Below are 20,706 nucleotides of genomic sequence, written 5' to 3' on the forward strand. Positions count from 1 at the left end.
CATGTGATCGGCGCTGCAATGTAGATAACATTAACGTTTTTGGTTTTTTTTAAACGTTCATTTTTGGCCAAGTTATGAGCTATTTTATATATATGCAAATGAGCTTTGAAATGGACAATTGGGCGTGTTTTTTTTCGTATGTCCAACTGGGCGTGTGTTGTGTTTTTAACTGGGCGTGTTTACTTGTATTACTAACTGGGCGTTGTGAATAGAAGTGTATCATGCTGACGAATCAGTGACCAGTCAGCATCATGCACTCCTCTCCATTCATTTACACAGCAGCATCACGTTCTTACTAGAACACGATCTGCAGCCACATACACAGACATTAACGTTAATCAAGTGTCCTGATAATGAATACACATGACCTCCAGCCTGGACGTCATGTGTATTCAGAATCCTGACACGTCTGAATCTTTTCTGTGAGATTCCAGCAAGCCACGCGTAATCTCGCGAGATTACGAGGTAAACGAGATTTAGTTTCCCTTGCTGGAAATCTCACAGAAAAGATTCAGAAGTGTCAGGATTCTGAATACACATGACGTCCAGGCTGGAGGTCATGTATATTCATTATCAGGACACTTGATTAACGTTAATGTCTGTGTATGTGGCTGCAGATCGTGTTCTAGTAAGAACGTGATGCTGCTGTGTAAATGAATGGAGAGGAGTGCATGATGCTGATTGGTCACTGATTCGTCAGCATCATACACTTCTATTCACAACGCCCAGTTAGTAAAACAAGTAAACAAGCCCAGTTAAAAACACAATACACGCCCAGTTGGACATACGAAAATAAGCACGCCCAGTTGTCCATTAGAAAGGCTCATTTGCATATATATAAAATAGCTCATAACTTGGCCAAAAATGAAAGTTTTTAAAAAAAAACAAAAAAACTTTACTGTTATCTACATTGCAGCACCGATCACATGCAATTGGAGATAGGGATTTGAGAATCTGGTGACAGAGCCTCTTTAACATCACTTTCCTAATATGCACAGTGATGTCAGGGGCTTCTCCAGGTTTGGAGTGCCCGGCCATATCGCTTCCAACACTCTGGCTGGGGACTCCTGTGCTGTAGCTCCTGACATCACTTTCTATATATTGACTGTGATGTCAGGGGCTTCTCCAGTGCTGGAGTCCCCAGCCAGAAAGCTACCGATGCTCTGGCTGTGGACTCCGGCATTGTAGCTCCTGACATCTCTCTGTTCATATATAAACAGTTTAGTCCGGAGCTTCCCTTTGCACAGTGCTTTAGGTAGCGCTCTGCCTGGCGGGTTCAGGTGATGTATCCCACTGTATGCCTACAGAGTTTTGTCAGAGGTATATGTCTGGAGTCCAACGTATACCTCCGACAGAAGGTAAAAACGTGATGTGCACAAGTCCTTACAGGTCAACAAGCCCAGGGAAGGCTCATTGATGAGACACTAGTAACACTAATGATTGATCTACAAGGTTTGGCAGCATAGAATTAACAAGGTATCCCTACAGGACCATAATTCGCGGCACCGTTACAATGCCCCCGTTAATGGGGGACTTGAATACTTTCATTATTGGCCATAAGATCTTACGACTGATAATTATTTTGTTTTTGCCTAAGGGGTTGTCCGCTTTGACCCTTGACAATAAGCTGATCACAGATTGTCCCCCTGCTGGAGCCCCAGTGAGTAGCTATTATTTTGCGGGAAACCTGGCAGAAAGTATGCAGCGCCACCACAAGGAAAAATCAAACATTACACAGTGCCTATTCAAATAAATGGATTGTCTGTGTAATGCAGGTCAGGTCCTCTAGAGCGAGAGGATCCGTAACCGCTCTTCACTGTTGCCAAGAGATGAGACTCCTGAACATAGGACCCCCTTATTTTTTCTAAATTCCCTAATATAGTATATGAGTATGGGTTTTCTAATCTAGATAACCCCTTTTGGTTTAGGGTTTGTTGACAATAAAGTTTTTCCTATACATTTGTAATAAACTACTAATCACTTAACAGATACCTTTAAAGTAGGGTCTACATAGTGACTTTTGCAGTGGGATGCAGGACCACACATGGTGCGGCCTTTGAAATGCACAAGTGTGAAATCTTAATGCAGCAATAAGCCAACTATAGTAGAGAGACCAGCAGTCACACAAGGGACAACTAATCTTCTTGGTGGTTTGCCTTATCTTCCGCAGCAGAACTGCTTATTCTCACATCAATGCTATTGAGATACTTCTGGGCTGGGGCTATCAGAGTCCATTAAAAACTGATACATTTGTTGCATTAGATCTGCAATAATAAGAAAAAAAAACATGGACGTCAGAGCAAAGCCTTCCGAAAACATGCACATATATACACAGTATGCAAAGATATAACTTACATCTAGGACTGTGGTGTCACACATAGCCTAAAGAATGCAGTCAGACTTGTTCTGTGAGCTGCACAATCCGCAGATCGTGGAAGAAATGACGAGACTGGGGTGGATTCACACGCTTTCCATTTTGTTGCAGATGTTTCTGCGACTAAAAATCAGTTCCATTCATCTGAATGGAGTTTTTTCTGCAGCAGGTGCAGGAATTTCTGCAAGTTCCATTCAGATGAATGGAACAGATTTTCGGTTGTAGAGATTTCGGGAATCCACCCACAGGGTACTCACACGCGTAGCAGACTTGTTGCACATTTCACCTCTTCTACATTGAAAAGGGTGAAATCTGCAGTAAACGTTCAGAACAGAAAGAGAATGCTGTGGATTTAAAAATCTGCAGTATTCTGATTTCTGTGCGGAAAACGTTCAACATGTGGATGAGATTTTTTTATATATCATCTACTTGATTGCAGCATTATTTTGCCCGCAAATCTAGATGGAAAATCCATAACAAACCTCTTTAGGGTACCCACACACATGGCGGACTTGTTATAGATTTTTACTACCCAAATCTGCAGCAAAAACCACGTATATTACTTGGTTTTTGGTGCAGATTCATTGCAGATTGCAGCCCTTCTACATTAAAAACGGTGAAATCTGCTGTGAACATCTGTAACAGAATACAAAGACGCACTCCCTCCGTGTGCTGCCATACAGTATTCATGTGGAAACAGACAGAAAAAAACTGTCATTACAGCTGTACGAATGTGGCCTAAAGGCCCTCACTCAATCCTTCTCATGACTCCCGTCCTCCAGTGTGTCCCAATCCACTCAAGGAAGTCAAACAGGTCACGTAATGAGGATTTCCTTCATATTGTGCAGGCGATTTAATTAGGTTCACTAAATTCTCTCTATGGGAAATTCTCAAGAAATGACCTGTTGAGTTTCTTCGAGGACTGAATTGGCAACTGCTCTAAAAGGCATATGTTTATAGAGTATAACATCAACAGGCAGCCATCTGTCTGCATCTAGTGCTGCCTGATCAACTAGTAAACCCTGGTGACCATATGCTTCGTTTGCTGATGGGCATGGGCATGGGCACTCCCCCCCCCCCACAAGCTGAATTTCCTATTACCAGTCACGTGGGCACTTTTTGCACATAATCCCACCCCCACCCGAAATGCATTAGGCCTAGTGCACACTTCAGTCTTTTTGTTCAGGGTGCTAGCCATTTTTCTGACGGCTAGCACCCTATCCCATTCATTTCAATGGGGCCATGCACACTTCAGTTTTTTTGACGGTCCCGTTGCTCCGTTCTGACAAAAGTAGAGCATGTCCTACTTTGGTCCGAGATTCCGTGACCGTGAGGCCCATGCAAGTAAATGGGGCCGTCAAAAAAACTGAAGGCACACGGAAGGCATCCGTGTGCCGTCAGTGTGTGACGGAGCCGTTGCCTAGAAACGGCCAGGCAGACAGAAGTGCTGATAAAAATAAAATAAAAAGCAGTTCATACGTACCCCGGTCGTTGTCTTGTTGACGAGTCCCTCTTCTTTCTCCAGTCCGACCTTTCTGTATGACGCGGCAGTCCATGTGGCTGCTGCAGCCTGTGATTGGCTGCAGAGGCGGTCACGTGGGATGAAGAGTCATCCCTGGAATCCGGCCTTCTGATGTCATCCGGACTTGCGTGACCGCCACTACAGCCTGTGATTGGCTGCAGCGGTGACATGGGATAAATCGTCATCCCAGGAGGAAAATGCAAGGAGTTCTGGGTAAGTATGAACTGATTTTTTTATTTCATAAATTGTATTTTGCGAGCGCCGATCATGGTCATTCTTCAGAGCTAGTCACTGTCCAGTCTGCTGAAAGAGTTACCGCCGATCAGTGCAGCCCATTAACTCTTTCAGCACCCTGTACAGTGACTAGCGCTGAACAACCCTGCTTTCAGCACCCTGGACAGTACCATGCTCGGCGCTCGGAAACACGGAGTGCACACGGAAATCACACGGCCGCTAAAACGGGCTCACGGACCCGTCAGAAAACGGTGATGGAAGTGTGCATGAGGCCTTACACAACGCTCTGCCACCAGGTACAGACTGAGGGTGATCTGATCCACTTGAGTCCGCCACAGTGCTAACAGAACAACGGCGCAGCCACAATACCCTGCCCCCAGTGAGTACACACAATACAACACCCACCACATTCTTGTGAGGTACACATATAAATTAAGGAGCACCCTCACATATACACGTTATACAATCCTCTCATAGTACCTGGTGTATAGAGCACAACCTATTCCCCCTGCATTTAAATCTCCCACTCGCAGTCTGAACTTTCCCTAGTGCGCGGTCACATGATGCGCTGACATCACGATCATGTGACTGGAACGTCATCAAGGTCCTAGTAGAGGATAGGAACTATCCGCTACCCTTGCTGTTGGAAGTGACCTCGTAGCATTGTTACTGCTGATTGGCTGCGTCTGGAAGGCGCTACTGAATTAACCAAGCTGCTGTGGTGGAAGTGGATGAGAGTTTATAACAGGGAGAATCTGACAAGGCCACCGGGATGTCAGAGAATAGGCGGCAGTTCTGGAAGAGAAGTTCCAAACTACCAGGCAGGTTGGTTGACGTGATGGGACTCAACAAAAAAGTGTTCGCTGTAGGATAAATAGTGAGGCCAGTTGTACGCTTTAAAGGGGAACTGACTTAATAATCACTATTTAATGTACAGTTGAATTCAGTCTATTACTCCCTGTTATCAACCATCCCAGGCTGGGTAGAAGCTGACTACGCTGTTCTATGGAATTACTGACAGGAAGTGCAGAAAAATGTCTGCCTCACGATCACAACTTTATCTCACATATCTCCAGTTCTCAGAACCTGAAGTGATGTTTATATACTGTATATATATAATAATATCCTCTCCTATATATACTGTATATATGTGTGAATAATATCAGCTCCTTTATATACTGTATATATGTGAATAATATCCGCTCCTTTATATACTGTATATATGTGTGAATAATATCCGCTCCTATATATACTGTATATATGTGAATAATATCCGCTCCTATATATACTGTATATATGTGTGAATAATATCCGCTCCTATATATACTGTATATATGTGTGAATAATAATATCCGCTCCTATATATACTGTATATATGTGTGAATAATAATATCCGCTCCTATATATACTGTATATATGTGAATAATATCCGCTCCTATATATACTGTATATATGTGAATAATATCCGCTCCTTTATATACTGTATATATGTGTGAATAATAATATCCGCTCCTATATATACTGTATATATGTGTGAATAATAATATCCTCTCCTATATATACTGTATATATGTGTGAATAATAATATCCGCTCCTATATATACTGTATATATGTGTGAATAATAATATCCGCTCCTTTATATACTGTATATATGTGTGAATAATAATATCCTCTCCTATATATACTGTATATATGTGTGAATAATAATATCCGCTCCTTTATATACTGTATATATGTGTGAATAATAATATCCTCTCCTTTATATACTGTATATATGTGTGAATAATAATATCCGCTCCTATATATACTGTATATATGTGTGAATAATAATATCCGCTCCGTTATATACTGTATATATGTGTGAATAATAATATCTGCTCCTATATATACTGTATATATGTGTGAATAATAATATCCTCTCCTTTATGTACTGTATATATGTGTGAATAATAATATCCGCTCCTTTATATACTGTATATATGTGTGAATAATAATATCCGCTCCTATATATACTGTATATATGTGTGAATAATAATATCCGCTCCTATATATACTGTATATATGTGTGAATAATAATATCCGCTCCTTTATATACTGTATATATGTGTGAATAATAATATCCTCTCCTATATATACTGTATATATGTGTGAATAATAATATCCGCTCCTATATATACTGTATATATGTGTGAATAATAATATCCGCTCCTATATATACTGTATATATGTGTATGAATAATAATATCCGCTCCTTTATATACTGTATATATGTGTGAATAATAATATCCGCTCCTATATATACTGTATATATGTGTGAATAATAATATCCGCTCCTATATATACTGTATATGTGTGTGAATAATAATATCCGCTCCTATATATACTGTATATATGTGTGAATAATAATATCCACTCCTTTATATACTGTATATATGTGTGAATAATAATATCCACTCCTTTATATACTGTATATATGTGTGAATAATAATATCCTCTCCTATATATACTGTATATATGTGTGAATAATAATATCCGCTCCTATATATACTGTATATATGTGTGAATAATAATATCCACTCCTTTATATACTGTATATATGTGTGAATAATAATATCCACTCCTTTATGTACTGTATATATGTGTGAATAATAATATCCGCTCCTATATATACTGTATATATGTGTGAATAATAATATCCGCTCCTTTATATACTGTATATATGTGTGAATAATAATATCCGCTCCTATATATACTGTATATATGTGTGAATAATAATATCCGCTCCTATATATACTGTATATATGTGTGAATAATAATATCCGCTCCTTTATATACTGTATATATGTGTGAATAATAATATCCTCTCCTATATATACTGTATATATGTGTGAATAATAATATCCGCTCCTATATATACTGTATATATGTGTGAATAATAATATCCGCTCCTATATATACTGTATATATGTGTATGAATAATAATATCCGCTCCTTTATATACTGTATATATGTGTGAATAATAATATCCGCTCCTATATATACTGTATATATGTGTGAATAATAATATCCGCTCCTATATATACTGTATATATGTGTGAATAATAATATCCGCTCCTATATATACTGTATATATGTGTGAATAATAATATCCTCTCCTATATATACTGTATATATGTGTGAATAATAATATCCGCTCCTATATATACTGTATATATGTGTGAATAATAATATCCACTCCTTTATGTACTGTATATATGTGTGAATAATAATATCCGCTCCTATATATACTGTATATATGTGTGAATAATAATATCCGCTCCTTTATATACTGTATATATGTGTGAATAATAATATCCGCTCCTATATATACTGTATATATGTGTGAATAATAATATCCGCTCCTATATATACTGTATATATGTGTGAATAATAATATCCGCTCCTTTATATACTGTATATATGTGTGAATAATAATATCCGCTCCTATATATACTGTATATATGTGTGAATAATAATATCCGCTCCTATATATACTGTATATATGTGTGAATAATAATATCCGCTCCTATATATACTGTATATATGTGTGAATAATAATATCCGCTCCTATATATACTGTATATATGTGTGAATAATAATATCCGCTCCTATATATACTGTATATATGTGTGAATAATAATATCCTCTCCTATATATACTGTATATATGTGTGAATAATAATATCCGCTCCTATATATACTGTATATATGTGTGAATAATAATATCCGCTCCTATATATACTGTATATATGTGTATGAATAATAATATCCGCTCCGTTATATACTGTATATATGTGTGAATAATAATATCTGCTCCTATATATACTGTATATATGTGTGAATAATAATATCCGCTCCTTTATGTACTGTATATATGTGTGAATAATAATATCCGCTCCTTTATATACTGTATATATGTGTGAATAATAATATCCGCTCCTATATATACTGTATATATGTGTGAATAATAATATCCGCTCCTATATATACTGTATATATGTGTGAATAATAATATCCGCTCCTATATATACTGTATATATGTGTGAATAATAATATCTGCTCCTATATATACTGTATATATGTGTGAATAATAATATCCGCTCCTTTATATACTGTATATATGTGTGAATAATAATATCCGCTCCTATATATACTGTATATATGTGTGAATAATAATATCCTCTCCTATATATACTGTATATATGTGTGAATAATAATATCCGCTCCTATATATACTGTATATATGTGTGAATAATAATATCCACTCCTTTATGTACTGTATATATGTGTGAATAATAATATCCGCTCCTATATATACTGTATATATGTGTGAATAATAATATCCGCTCCTTTATATACTGTATATATGTGTGAATAATAATATCCGCTCCTATATATACTGTATATATGTGTGAATAATAATATCCGCTCCTATATATACTGTATATATGTGTGAATAATAATATCCGCTCCTTTATATACTGTATATATGTGTGAATAATAATATCCGCTCCTATATATACTGTATATATGTGTGAATAATAATATCCGCTCCTATATATACTGTATATATGTGTGAATAATAATATCCGCTCCTATATATACTGTATATATGTGTGAATAATAATATCCGCTCCTATATATACTGTATATATGTGTGAATAATAATATCCGCTCCTATATATACTGTATATATGTGTGAATAATAATATCCTCTCCTATATATACTGTATATATGTGTGAATAATAATATCCGCTCCTATATATACTGTATATATGTGTGAATAATAATATCCGCTCCTATATATACTGTATATATGTGTATGAATAATAATATCCGCTCCGTTATATACTGTATATATGTGTGAATAATAATATCTGCTCCTATATATACTGTATATATGTGTGAATAATAATATCCGCTCCTTTATGTACTGTATATATGTGTGAATAATAATATCCGCTCCTTTATATACTGTATATATGTGTGAATAATAATATCCGCTCCTATATATACTGTATATATGTGTGAATAATAATATCCGCTCCTATATATACTGTATATATGTGTGAATAATAATATCCGCTCCTATATATACTGTATATATGTGTGAATAATAATATCTGCTCCTATATATACTGTATATATGTGTGAATAATAATATCCGCTCCTATATATACTGTATATATGTGTGAATAATAATATCTGCTCCTTTATATACTGTATATATATATATGTGTGAATAATAATATCCGCTCCTTTTGTAACCCAGAAAAAGTTAAACCAGTGGGCTTGTAGAGCATCAGGGAGTTTGGGATCTCTGTACACTGCTCCCCCCCTTTCAGCTGAATTGTGCAGCCAGGAGGAACTACCTTTGGAGTGCTCTGCCAGTCACTGACTTCTCTAATCAGCAGACTGATGGCAGAGGCGGAGTGCAGCGTCCCCAAGCTCTCGCTGGTTTGGAATTCTTCTTTTTCACCATAATAGAAGTGTAAGATTTGTAGTTTAGGTTTAGTGGCCCTTTCATTTCCCCGTAATATGTCTTTTTTATAATAAACTGCCGTGAATTACTGAGAACACACTTGTTTTTGGTTTTCTTTGTTTCCTCAGTATCCAACCTGTGTATGGTGCCCAGCAACCACCACTTCAAAAGAGGTGAGAGCTTTTATATTCAAGGTCTTGTGCAAACGCCCATGAAAACCTCATTATGCTCAACCCTATAAGACATCTTACAATTTCCACGTTTATTGTGCTCCTGTGTTAGAAGATGCTTGCAAAATATTTATTCTGAGTTTATTTAAATGCTGTTCATAATTTTTCTTTTCAAAAATTCAAAACAGGAAAAAGTTCTTACGATATCTAAATGACTTACTGCTGTAATTCTGCGGCATGTGCAAAGGTTAGAACACTCTTGCCATGTAAGCCTTCTTAAAGAGGACCTGTCGCTAGGTTATATACTGTAAGTTGAACTGGTTAACTGACCAGAATGGATCTGTCTCCTTGATTCCAGCGCTGTTTTTGTTATTTTTCCTGGATCCCCCCTCCCGTTCCAGAGATCTGGCCCACTGTTGTTTTGGCGCCCTATGTGCCAATTTGCTGTAGTTAGTCAAGGGGGTGGAGCTAGCTTACCTAACAGTGATGCTGACCAATCAGCGTGAGGCAGCTTGAGGGTTGTTCACGCACTGTTGGCTAACTACAGGAAATTAGCATAGATGGAGCCAATACAACAGTGATAAACATCTCTGGAAACGGGGGATCCAGGAAAAAAAAAACAGCACTGGTATCAGCGAGACAGCGCTATTCAGATTCAATTTATATGACCTAGTGACAGGTTCTCTTTAAAGAGGCTCTGTCACCACATTTTAAGTGCCCTATATTGTACATAATGTGATCGGCACTGTAATGTAGATTACAGCAGTGCTTTTTATTTAGAAAAACCATCATCTTTGACAGTTATGACCTATTTTAGCTTTATGCTAATGAGTTTCTCATTGGACAACTGGGCGTGTTTTACTTTTTTGACCAAGTGGGCGTTGTGGAGAGAAGTGTATGACGCTGACCAATCAGTGACCAATCAGCGTCATACACTTCTCTCAACAAATTTACACAGCATATAGTGATCTTACTATATCACTATGTGCATCCACATACACACACTAACGTTCCTGAAGTGTCCTGACAGTGAATAGACATCGCTTCGAGCCAGGACGTGATGTCTATTCAGAATCCTGACACTTCGCTAACGTTTGTGTGTCATTTACAGCACAGCAAGCGTAATCTCGCGAGATTACGCTGTAAATGACGCCCCAGCGTGATCTCGATGTGCTGTAAATCACACACAAGCGTTAGCGAAGTGTCAAGATTCTGACTAGACCTCACGTCCTGGGTGGAAGCGATGTCTATTAACTCTCAGGACACTTGAGTAACGTTAGTGTGTGTATGTGGCTGCACATACTGATCTAGCAAAATCACTATCTGCAGTGTAAATGAATGGAGAGAAGTGTATGACGCTCATTGGTCAGCGTCATACACTTCTCTCAAACGCCCATTTGGTCAAAAGTAAAACACGCCTAGTTGGGCATTAAGAAACTCATTAGCATAAAGTTAAAATAGGTCGTAACTTCAAAAATAAAAAATGATCGTTTTTCTAAATAAGAAACACTGCTGTCACCTACATTACAGCGCCGATCATATTATGTAGAATATAGGGCACTTATCATGTGGTGACAGAGCCTCTTTAAGCTAGGAATTTTGTAAGTGCTTCCGTCTGCAGTAACAAATTTTATTCAGTCATGTGACACTATCACGTGACCACATTTTCCTGGTCTCATATGGGCACGTGTACCATAATCTCAGTCCCTGTTATCTAGTGTACAATTATATACAATGGTCAAATATTATATAAGTGATATGCCCCTGCTAGAGACCACGACTATGCAGACAATTGATCAGTGTCCCTGGACTACATAATCTATTATACTAGTCGGGATATAAATCCCATTCATTTTCTGGCTGAACTGTGTTTACAAGTTTCTGGCGGAAACCATAGCGTAGTCGACTACGCTACTGATTCCACACAAAAAAACGGAAATCTTATGGAACGGAAACCATTTGCAACGGAAGCATTACCATTGAAATCAATGGTAATGCCAACGGAAACTATGGTTTCCATTTGGCTTTCCGTTGATGGGTTCCTCCGACGGAAAAGACTGACAGAACCCATCAAAGGAAACCGAACGCTGATGTGAACAAACCCTAAGTTTGTATTGTGGATTTAAAACCGCATAAACAAAATTAAATGTGAAAAAAATCTATAAATCCTTATGTAGAGGCTGTAGTAAGAGTGAGTCTGTTCTGGTCTCCCGTGACATCACTTCCTGTTTAGTGTTGTCATTATGGTAACTACTTGACCAGCACAATAAATAGGAAGCGATGTGTAGCCCCCAGATCTGTGGTTTGTGGACATTTTTATTGTACACTAGTTTAAATGGGAATTTCAATAAATGCATTGCAATTAGAGACCCCGTCTATAACGTCTGAATAGGGCATAAAAGTTAAATCCGTTTCAATTCCTTTAACAATTGACCTGCGGTGCCTTTTCCCAATGTCAATTGTGGGTAATTTAATAACTATATACAATTCCAAAATGCCCCATGTAAAGAGGATACAGTTATTTGAATCTCGGTATCTACGAGAGTGAATGCCAGGTTAGCAAAGTGAAATATCTTAGGGATCCTCCAGCCTCAATTGTAAAGTACCAACGTTAAAATATGAAGAATATGTAGATTTTCCTCATGTGGTCTGCCCTCTGTATCCGCCTTTGTTTTCATCCATGTTTAGAACAATAACGTTTGCACAATGGTGCAATGTACTTGACATTTATTTTGTCAACCGTTTTGATATTAAAAGGAAGAAGAGTTACATGAAAAGCTCCATATTGTCTTTGATTTGACCTCTATTTTTGTTTTTTCTTTGGTGGGGGGGGGGGGGATCAAATGCAACAGTTGGGGTTTGTGTACCCAAACTGAAAGTAAGCACTGTGTTCTAGACTATCTTGAGTTTGTTTTGTGCCTCATCTGTCACAATGAGTGATTATGGTATTTTTCAGAGCGGTTTGTTTTATTGTGCGCTGACATACAAGATATTAGGCTATATTCACACGACAATGGGAAAAAACGGCCGTTAAACACGGACTGTCAGTTTTTCATGGTTGTTTTGCATCACTGTCTCCAAATTTTCATCCGTTTCCCGGCCATCTGACCGTCTTTAACGGCCGTTTGTCATTCTTTTTCATGGCTGTGATGAATTTCCCATTTCCCATTGAGTGCCCATTGTAGATAGTGCCACACACACCCCCTGTAGATATCACCGATCACCTGTTCCCGTTCTCGCGCCATCCTCTTCTCCAGCGATGCAGGCCTGGTATCTTCTGACTCCAGAGGAGTGATGTAATCGCGCTGCCCGCATCACAAATAAGCGCCAAATTGTGAAGAAGGAAACGCAAATACAATTGAATTCCCTTGTGAGTGATCAGTTTTTTAACGGCCTGCAGATGGATTGAGTTATCAAAAAACGGGTGTTGGAAAAAATTATCCATCGAGCTCTATGGGGGCTGTCCGGATCTGACAACGGCCGAAAATAGAACATGTTCTGTTTTTTTTTTTACTATCTGTATTCACGAGCCGTTAGAAAAACGGTCGTGTGAATGTAGCCTACTCCATTTTTTTCTAGAATTTCTTTTCTTTGTATGGGTTACAAAGTGCTAACCTCCCACAGTTGTCTGCCATAGTTACCTGTTGTGTCTTTCATTTCATCTTCTTTTTAGTGGTGCAGCTTGAACGAGCCAAATAAAGACTAGTGAAGCTTATTCATGTGGTGCATTATTGTCACTTTAGAGCATTCGCAGCCCATGAACCTTGAATTCCGTATAAGGTGCACTTTGCTTTGTTGTGTTCAACACCCCGCTGTTACATGCCATGCAGACATGCCTAGAGTTTATACATTACACACATTGGTTTGATCATTTTAAACGACCGTACGAAAACAGATTTTCCAAAAGTGCTTAAAGGATCTCAAGATTTATTGCAGTCTAATCGAAGGAGGTTAGTCCTAACTGGCACCTGAAACAGACTCTGGCGTAGACAGGCGCTCCACACACCAGGGCCAGTCTAATGACATATTGTTAGATGTGAAATACACACATTTGTGCTAGTCCCTTCCTAGTCTGTGCTAGGTACAGCTGCAAATCCTGTATGATAAACCCCACGTCTGTTGACATCCTTTCCTGAGTAGTGACCCGAGCCCTATCACATAAAGTTTACCTGAATGAAGAAGTTATTTCTCATTATAACAGCTTACAGTATTCTCCTCCTTTTTTTTAAAGCATGTTTTCTTAGTGGCTACAAGCTACATCCATGCTGTCTTCAGCAAAAAGCCTCCGATGGTGAGCATCCCCTTTAAGAGGTGAAATGTTATTGCTAAGTGGTCTCTGCTGTTGGCTTTCTTTTTAAAGGGTTCCATAAATAGACACCCAAGTAGTTAAAGTTTTGTATTTACAGCATGCTGATCGCCCCAATAACCTCTTTAAAGCAGTATTGTTCCCTTAGAATAAAGTTCACATGAATGAACTAAAACCTGTATCTTCACATATGATCGTCTGAAACCCAAGTATTTCTGCTGCATGTTCTAATGAGTAGATCCATGACTTAACTAACTTTATTTACTTCTCCACAGTTTCTCATCCAATCACACACGGATACACTTAAATCATCCGAAAAGTCGAAAAGCCTCCAGTTTTCATGAGTTTGCCAGAAGTACAAGTGATGCATGGGATATTGATGATGATGAGAGTGAAGAGATTTTACATTCTGTGTCCTATCAGACCCTTGGTTCCAAAATGGCTGATACTGAGGTAGAAATCACATCTAGTTTCAAAAGGCCTGAAGAAAACTCCAAACAGACAATTGTGACGTCCGTCAGTGAAGATCAGCTGCACAGGGTCACTACAGGTGAGCTATGCTTTTTACACATATTTGAGGTTCTCCACCAAAAAGGCATTGACCGCTTTCTATATCAGTTAGAAGGTATATCATTTTATCATGCCTTATAAGTAACAAGTTATTACAATCCTTGCTCTTTGTAGTGGACTGCATTGAGTCCGAATTTTGAGACCAGATGCTTTCAAAACCGGTCCTTCTTTATTGTCAACCCACCATACAGATTTGCTGTATAGTGCAATTGACACTACTGTGTTTGACATAGTTGGTAGTCATACATTGAAATATGTTTAGGTTCCATTATACGTTTAGGCTCCAGCTTCTTCCATTTATGGCACCAAAACGCTCTGCCTTCGTGCCAGTGGATGCTTGGAGCATTAACCCCTTAACGACCACCCACCGTCTTTTGACGGCAGGCAGTGCAGGTGCACGTCTTTTTGCGTTGCTGTAGAAGAGGCTGATGAGCGCTCCTGTGAGGGCTCTTCCTGTATGCAGGAGCTGTAACTTCTTCTGAACAAAGCTGGGATCGGAAAATGGTCCAACCCCAGTTTAACCCTTTGATCGCCGCCATCCGTGACCGTGGCATGATGAAAGGGAACACCACTCGTTGAGCGCGTCACTGGAAACCCGGTGACTTGATCGAAGACCTGGGAATCCCAGTGCAGTCAGCCCTGGGGATCTAGAAAGGACCCTAGGGCTGCCTATTCAATTTGCTTGCTGTTAGGGCACACTATGTGCTGCCCTAACAGAAGCCTGTGTTAAAGTGACACAGAAGATCATGTATTAGCATACAAGAGTATGCTAATACATTATAAGTACAAAATAAAGTTATAAATAAAGTTATCCCTTAATGTGGAAAAAGAAAATTAACAGAAAATAAAGTCCCAAAAAAAAGCCTTTATTTTGCATAAAATAAATTTTATTGCCCATACATTACATAAAAACACAAAACCTACACATATTTGGTATCTACATGACCATAATAACCTGAAGAATTAATTGAACAGGTTATTTAGCGTAAGGCCTTATTGACACGACAGGGTCCTGCCCGAGTGTCGGCCGATAAAATCAGCTGTTTTTCCCGGCCGGTTTGCATAAGTTTTGCATCCGTTCCGGGCCGGGCATATCTGGACAGTGACATCAGGGGCAACTCCTGAAGGGGAATCCCCATGTGGCCGGTGATTCCACTTCAGGAAAAGCCCCTGTCGTCTGTGTCCATTTATGGACACTGAACGTTACTGGCTTCGCCTGGTGTGGAATCCCCGGTCACAAAGTGTTCGGGGATTCCGCTTCAGGAGTTTCCCCTGATGTCACTGCCCAGATATCGACAGAGACTTCAAGCGCTCTGTCCAGGAGCGGAATCCCCGAACACACGGGGATTCCGCTCTGTCAGGGAGCTAAAGTGGGGCTAGCACATAGCAGAGCAGGGAGATACCTCCCTGCTCTGCTAAAGTGGCATCGCTACAGTAGTAGCAGCCGCAGCAGCAGCAGCTGCTAGTGGCGCCATCGGCCATGGAAGGTGTCGCCGGGCCAGGGCGCTTTTAAAACAAGCGGGGGAAGGGAGCCAGTGCAGTGCTCCCTTCCACCTGCTGTACACCCCGGCCCTGCCACACAGTGTATAAACTTACCTCCAGCGTACAGCCATTCGTCCGAATGGCATAAACTCCTCCTCCTCACATGCACTCTGCGCTGTGAGGAGGGAGCGAGCGAGCGACGGAATACATGGCCATCACTCGGGACACATTCCGGTGATGGCCGTGTATTACCCGGCCCCATAGACTTCTATGGGAGCCGGGCGGCCGGGTAAACGGCCGAAAATAGGACATGTCCCATTTTTTGATGGCCAGGTTTCCCGGGCCGTCAAAAAATTGGTCGTGTGAATAGCCCCATTAGGGGTCTATTCTTCCTACTGCAGCCGGGTGTCGGCCGTTTTATGAACGGCCGTTACCCGGCCGGGAAACCCTGTCGTGTGAATAAGGGCTAAATCGTGAATGGGATAAAAAAATATTAAACAATCAGAATTTTTTTTTCCTATATTCACACCGTAAAAAATAAAGGATATAACTTAAGCCCCATGCAGTGGCTGTAATTACGGGCCCATTCAGTTTTATTGACCGCGGACACCTTTTCATATCTCTACGGATGGGTGTATGTGCTGTAGCACTGTTCGAGGAATTTTGGAGCAAGTCAGTTTTTTAGTGTTTTACGAGCCGTGCTCCCATGCTACCTAATCTGATAGGCACTGTAATGTAGATTTCAGTGGTTTTTATTTTGAAAAACGATCACTTTTGATCAAGTTATGAACTATTTTATATTTATGCTAATTTTTGTTCTAGGAAATTAACTAAGCCTTTTTTAAAGCCATCTACTGTCCCTGCTGTGACCAGCTCCTGCGGTAGGCTATTCCATAGATTCACAGTAAAGAAGGCCTGTCGCCTCTGCAGGTTGAACCTTTTTTTTCTCCAGGGGGATGGAGTGCCCCCTTGTTTTTTTGAGGGGGTTTTACATGGAACAGGATTTCACCATATTTTTGGGATGTGCCATTCATATATTTATATAAGTTAATCATGTCCCCCCTTAGTCGTCTTTTTTCAAGGATAAATAGGTTTAATTCTTTTAACCCCTTCCCGACATTTGCCGTATTGGTACGTCATGGAAAGCATTGACTTCCCGCAAATTGCCGTACCCATACACCAAATGTTTGGCACCGACTCAGAAGCTGAGCCGGTGCCATCATCGTCAGATCTCAGCTGTATCTTACAGCTGAGATCCGACTAACGGCGGGGACCGAAATTAGCTTCGATCCCCGCCATTGACCCCTTAAGTGCAGCGCTCAAACGCGAGTGCTGCACTTAAGGTGTTTGCAGCTCATCGGAACCCCAGTAATGAAATTGCCGGGGTTCTGGTGTCTGCAATGGCAACCGGAGGCCTAATACTGGCCTCCCGGTCTGCCTAGCACAGAAACTGGTCAAGATCCGCCCGGCAGCGGAGCCTGATCAGCTTCCGTAGCCTCAGGCAAGATGGCGCCGGGTCAGGAGCTGATCCGGCGTCATCAGCGGTGAAAGTCAGCTGCATGTTACAGCTGACATCCACCTTTAACGGCAGGAACCGGAGCTAGCTCCGATTCCTGCCATTAACCCCTTCGATGCAGCAATCGAAAGAGATTGCTGCATCGTAGAGGTTACTTCCAGATCGCCAGCCCTGACAGGCAATCGGGACTGGCGACTGCTGCTATGGCAACAGGAGACACAATGGTCTCCTGCTCTGCCATTACGGAAGCCGATTAGGCCCCGCCGGGAGGCGAAGCCTAATCGGCTTGCTGTCCGTGAATAACTGACAGATCTAATACATTGCACTACGTAGGTAGTGCAATGTATTAGAAAAAAATAAATCTGACAGCTGGACCTTCAAGTCTCCTAGTGGGACTTGAGAAAAAGTGTAAAAAAAAAAGTATAAAAAAAGTTTGAAAACAATAAAAAGTTGCAAGTAATAAAATAAGAGTAAAAGGGGTATTGCGTTTTATCAAGTCCTTTTATTATTGAAAAAAAATAATAAACCATACGGATTTGGTATCGCCGCGACCGTAACGACCTGAGGTATCAAAATATTATATTATTTATTGCACGCATAAAAAAAAACGTAAAAAACTATACCAGAGTTTCTATTTTTTGGTCCTAAATATAGGAATAAAAAATGATCAAAAAGTCGCACGTATTCCAAAAATGGTACCTATAAAAACTATAGCTCGTCTCGCAAAAAACAAACCCTCATACAGCTGCGTCGACAAAAAAATTAAAAAGTTATGGTTCTCACAACTTGGCAACAGAAAAAATACATTATTTTTACAAAAGTAGTTTTATTGTGCAAAACGTTGCAAAACATAAAAAAGTCCTATAAAATAGGTATCGCCGGAATCGTACTGACCCGCAGAATAAAGTTAACGTAATTTATAACGCTTGGTGAACGCTGTATAAAAAAAAACGAAATAAAACTATGCCAGAATTGCGTTTTTTTGTTTACCTGGCCTCCCAAAAAATAGGATAAAAGGTTATCAAAAAGCCGCATGTACCCCAAAATGGTACCAATAATAACTACAGCTCGTCCCGCAAAAAAAAGCCCTCATACAACTACGTATATGAAAAAATTAAATTCGTTATGGCTCCAATAAGTCAGGAAATATGCAGTTGCTTGAAGAGGCGATTTATCAAGGACCTAAAATTAGGGAACCAGGAAAGGGAGGGCCCAAACATGTCCGCTGGAAGCGAGGGTGCCCGTATTATACCAGGACAACACTTTCCCAGCAAACTTCCCCAAACTGCAAAGGTGCGGAGTGTGGACCAAAAGGGGGATAAGAAAGGACGCCATATATCAGTGCGACACCGGCCTGTGCAGAAAGGATTGCTTCACAGCGTAACACACATCTATGGATCATTTTATTGTTTGTTTTTTTTACCCCATTATTATACCACCTGACTGCCCCTGATGCACTCTGCCCAGCTTTCATGTACCCCCACATTATAAACGGAAACACCAGCAATACTCAAACAAAACTACTACCAAGCAATATCCGCTCTCCAAAAGCCAAATGGCGCTCCCTCTGCTCTGAACCCTACAGCGTGCCCAAACAGCAGTTTCCTTCCACATATATGGCATCTTCATACCCGGGAGAACCCTTTTAACAATTTTTGGGGTGTGTGTCTCCAGTGTCATAAGCTGGGCATGACATATTTGCCACTGAAATGGCATATCTAGGGAAAAATATACATTTTTAATTTGCACCATCCGCAGCGCATTCATTTATGGAAAAGACCTGTGGGGTGAAATGCTCATTACACCCCTTAATAAATGCATTGAGGGGTGTAGCTTCCAAATGGGGTCACTTCTCAGGTTTTTCTTTTTATTATTTCACATCAGAGCCTCTGCAATTGTGAACCAATACTTTGTAAATCGCCAAATTAGGCCTCAATTTCGCATGGTACTCTCTCACTCCTGAGCCTGGTCAAATGTTCAGGCAAAAGATTAGGGTCACATGTAGGGTGTTTCTAAAACCGGGAAACACTGCATAATAATTAGAGGGCTGTCTTGTTATGGTGGCACAAGCTGGGCACCACATATTGGCATATCTATGGAAAAAATCCCATTTTCACTCTGCAATATGGAGTGCACACAAATTTCTACAAAACACCTGCGGGGTTAACATGCTCACTACACCACTAGGTAAATGCATTGAGGGGTGTAGTTTCCAAAATGGGGTCACTTCTGGGGGGTTTCCACTGTTTTGGTCCCACAGGCGCCCAGAAACCAATCCAGCAAAATCTGCACTCCAAATGACGCTTCTTCCCTTCTGAGCACTGCCGTGTGCCCAAACAGCAGTTTATGACCACATATGGGGTATTGCCGTACTCGGGAGAAATTGCTTTACAAATGTTGGGTTCTTTTTTTTCCTTTATTTGTTGAGAAAATGAAAAATATTGCGCTAAAGCTATGTTTTATTGAAGAAAAAGGACTGGTTTTATTTTCACTGCCCAATTCTAATAAATTCTATGAAACATCTATGGGGTCTAAATGCTTACTACACCCCTAGATGAATTCCTCAAGGGTTGTAGTTTCCTAAATGGAATCACTTTTTGGGAATTTTCATTGTTTTGTCCCCTCAGGGGCTTCGTAAATGTGACATGGCCTCCGCAAACCATTCCTGCTAAATGTGATCTCCAAAAGCCAAATAGCGCTCTTTCACTTCTAAGCCCTGCCGTGTGTCCAAACAGCCGTTTATGACCACATGTGGGGTATTGTTTTACTCGGGAGAAATCGCTTTACACATTTGGTGGTGCTTTTTCTCCTTTAGTCCTTGTGGAAATGAGAGAAAAAAATGCTAAATCTACATTTTCTTTGAAAAAATGTAGATATTAATTTTCACGGCCTACTTCCAATAATTTCTGTAAAACACCGGTGCGGTCAAAATGCTCACTACACCTCTAGATAATTTCCTTGAGATGTGTAGTTTCCCAAATGGGGTCACTTTTGGGGGATTTCCACTGTT

General features: G+C 40.0%; 1 protein-coding gene across 2 annotated transcripts in view; it reads left to right on the forward strand.

Annotated features, from left to right (window-relative positions):
- The first annotated feature begins 4,737 nt into the window (after positions 1 to 4,737).
- Positions 4,738 to 20,706, forward strand: part of TBC1D22B (TBC1 domain family member 22B) — a 128,697-nt gene continuing 112,728 nt past the window's right edge. Inside the window, exons 1-3 of one of the 2 annotated variants that reach the window (XM_075853672.1) lie at positions 4,738 to 4,955; positions 9,781 to 9,825; positions 14,404 to 14,678. In XM_075853672.1, the coding sequence (XP_075709787.1) occupies positions 4,903 to 4,955; positions 9,781 to 9,825; positions 14,404 to 14,678 (373 nt within the window). In that variant the 5' untranslated portion in view covers positions 4,738 to 4,902. Of the gene's footprint in view, positions 4,956 to 9,777; positions 9,826 to 14,053; positions 14,114 to 14,403; positions 14,679 to 20,706 lie in introns of those variants that run through there. The other variant, XM_075853673.1, reaches the window with a different exon arrangement.

Source organism: Rhinoderma darwinii, chromosome 2, assembly GCF_050947455.1.
Source record: "Rhinoderma darwinii isolate aRhiDar2 chromosome 2, aRhiDar2.hap1, whole genome shotgun sequence".
NCBI classification, from domain to species: Eukaryota; Metazoa; Chordata; class Amphibia; order Anura; family Rhinodermatidae; genus Rhinoderma; species Rhinoderma darwinii.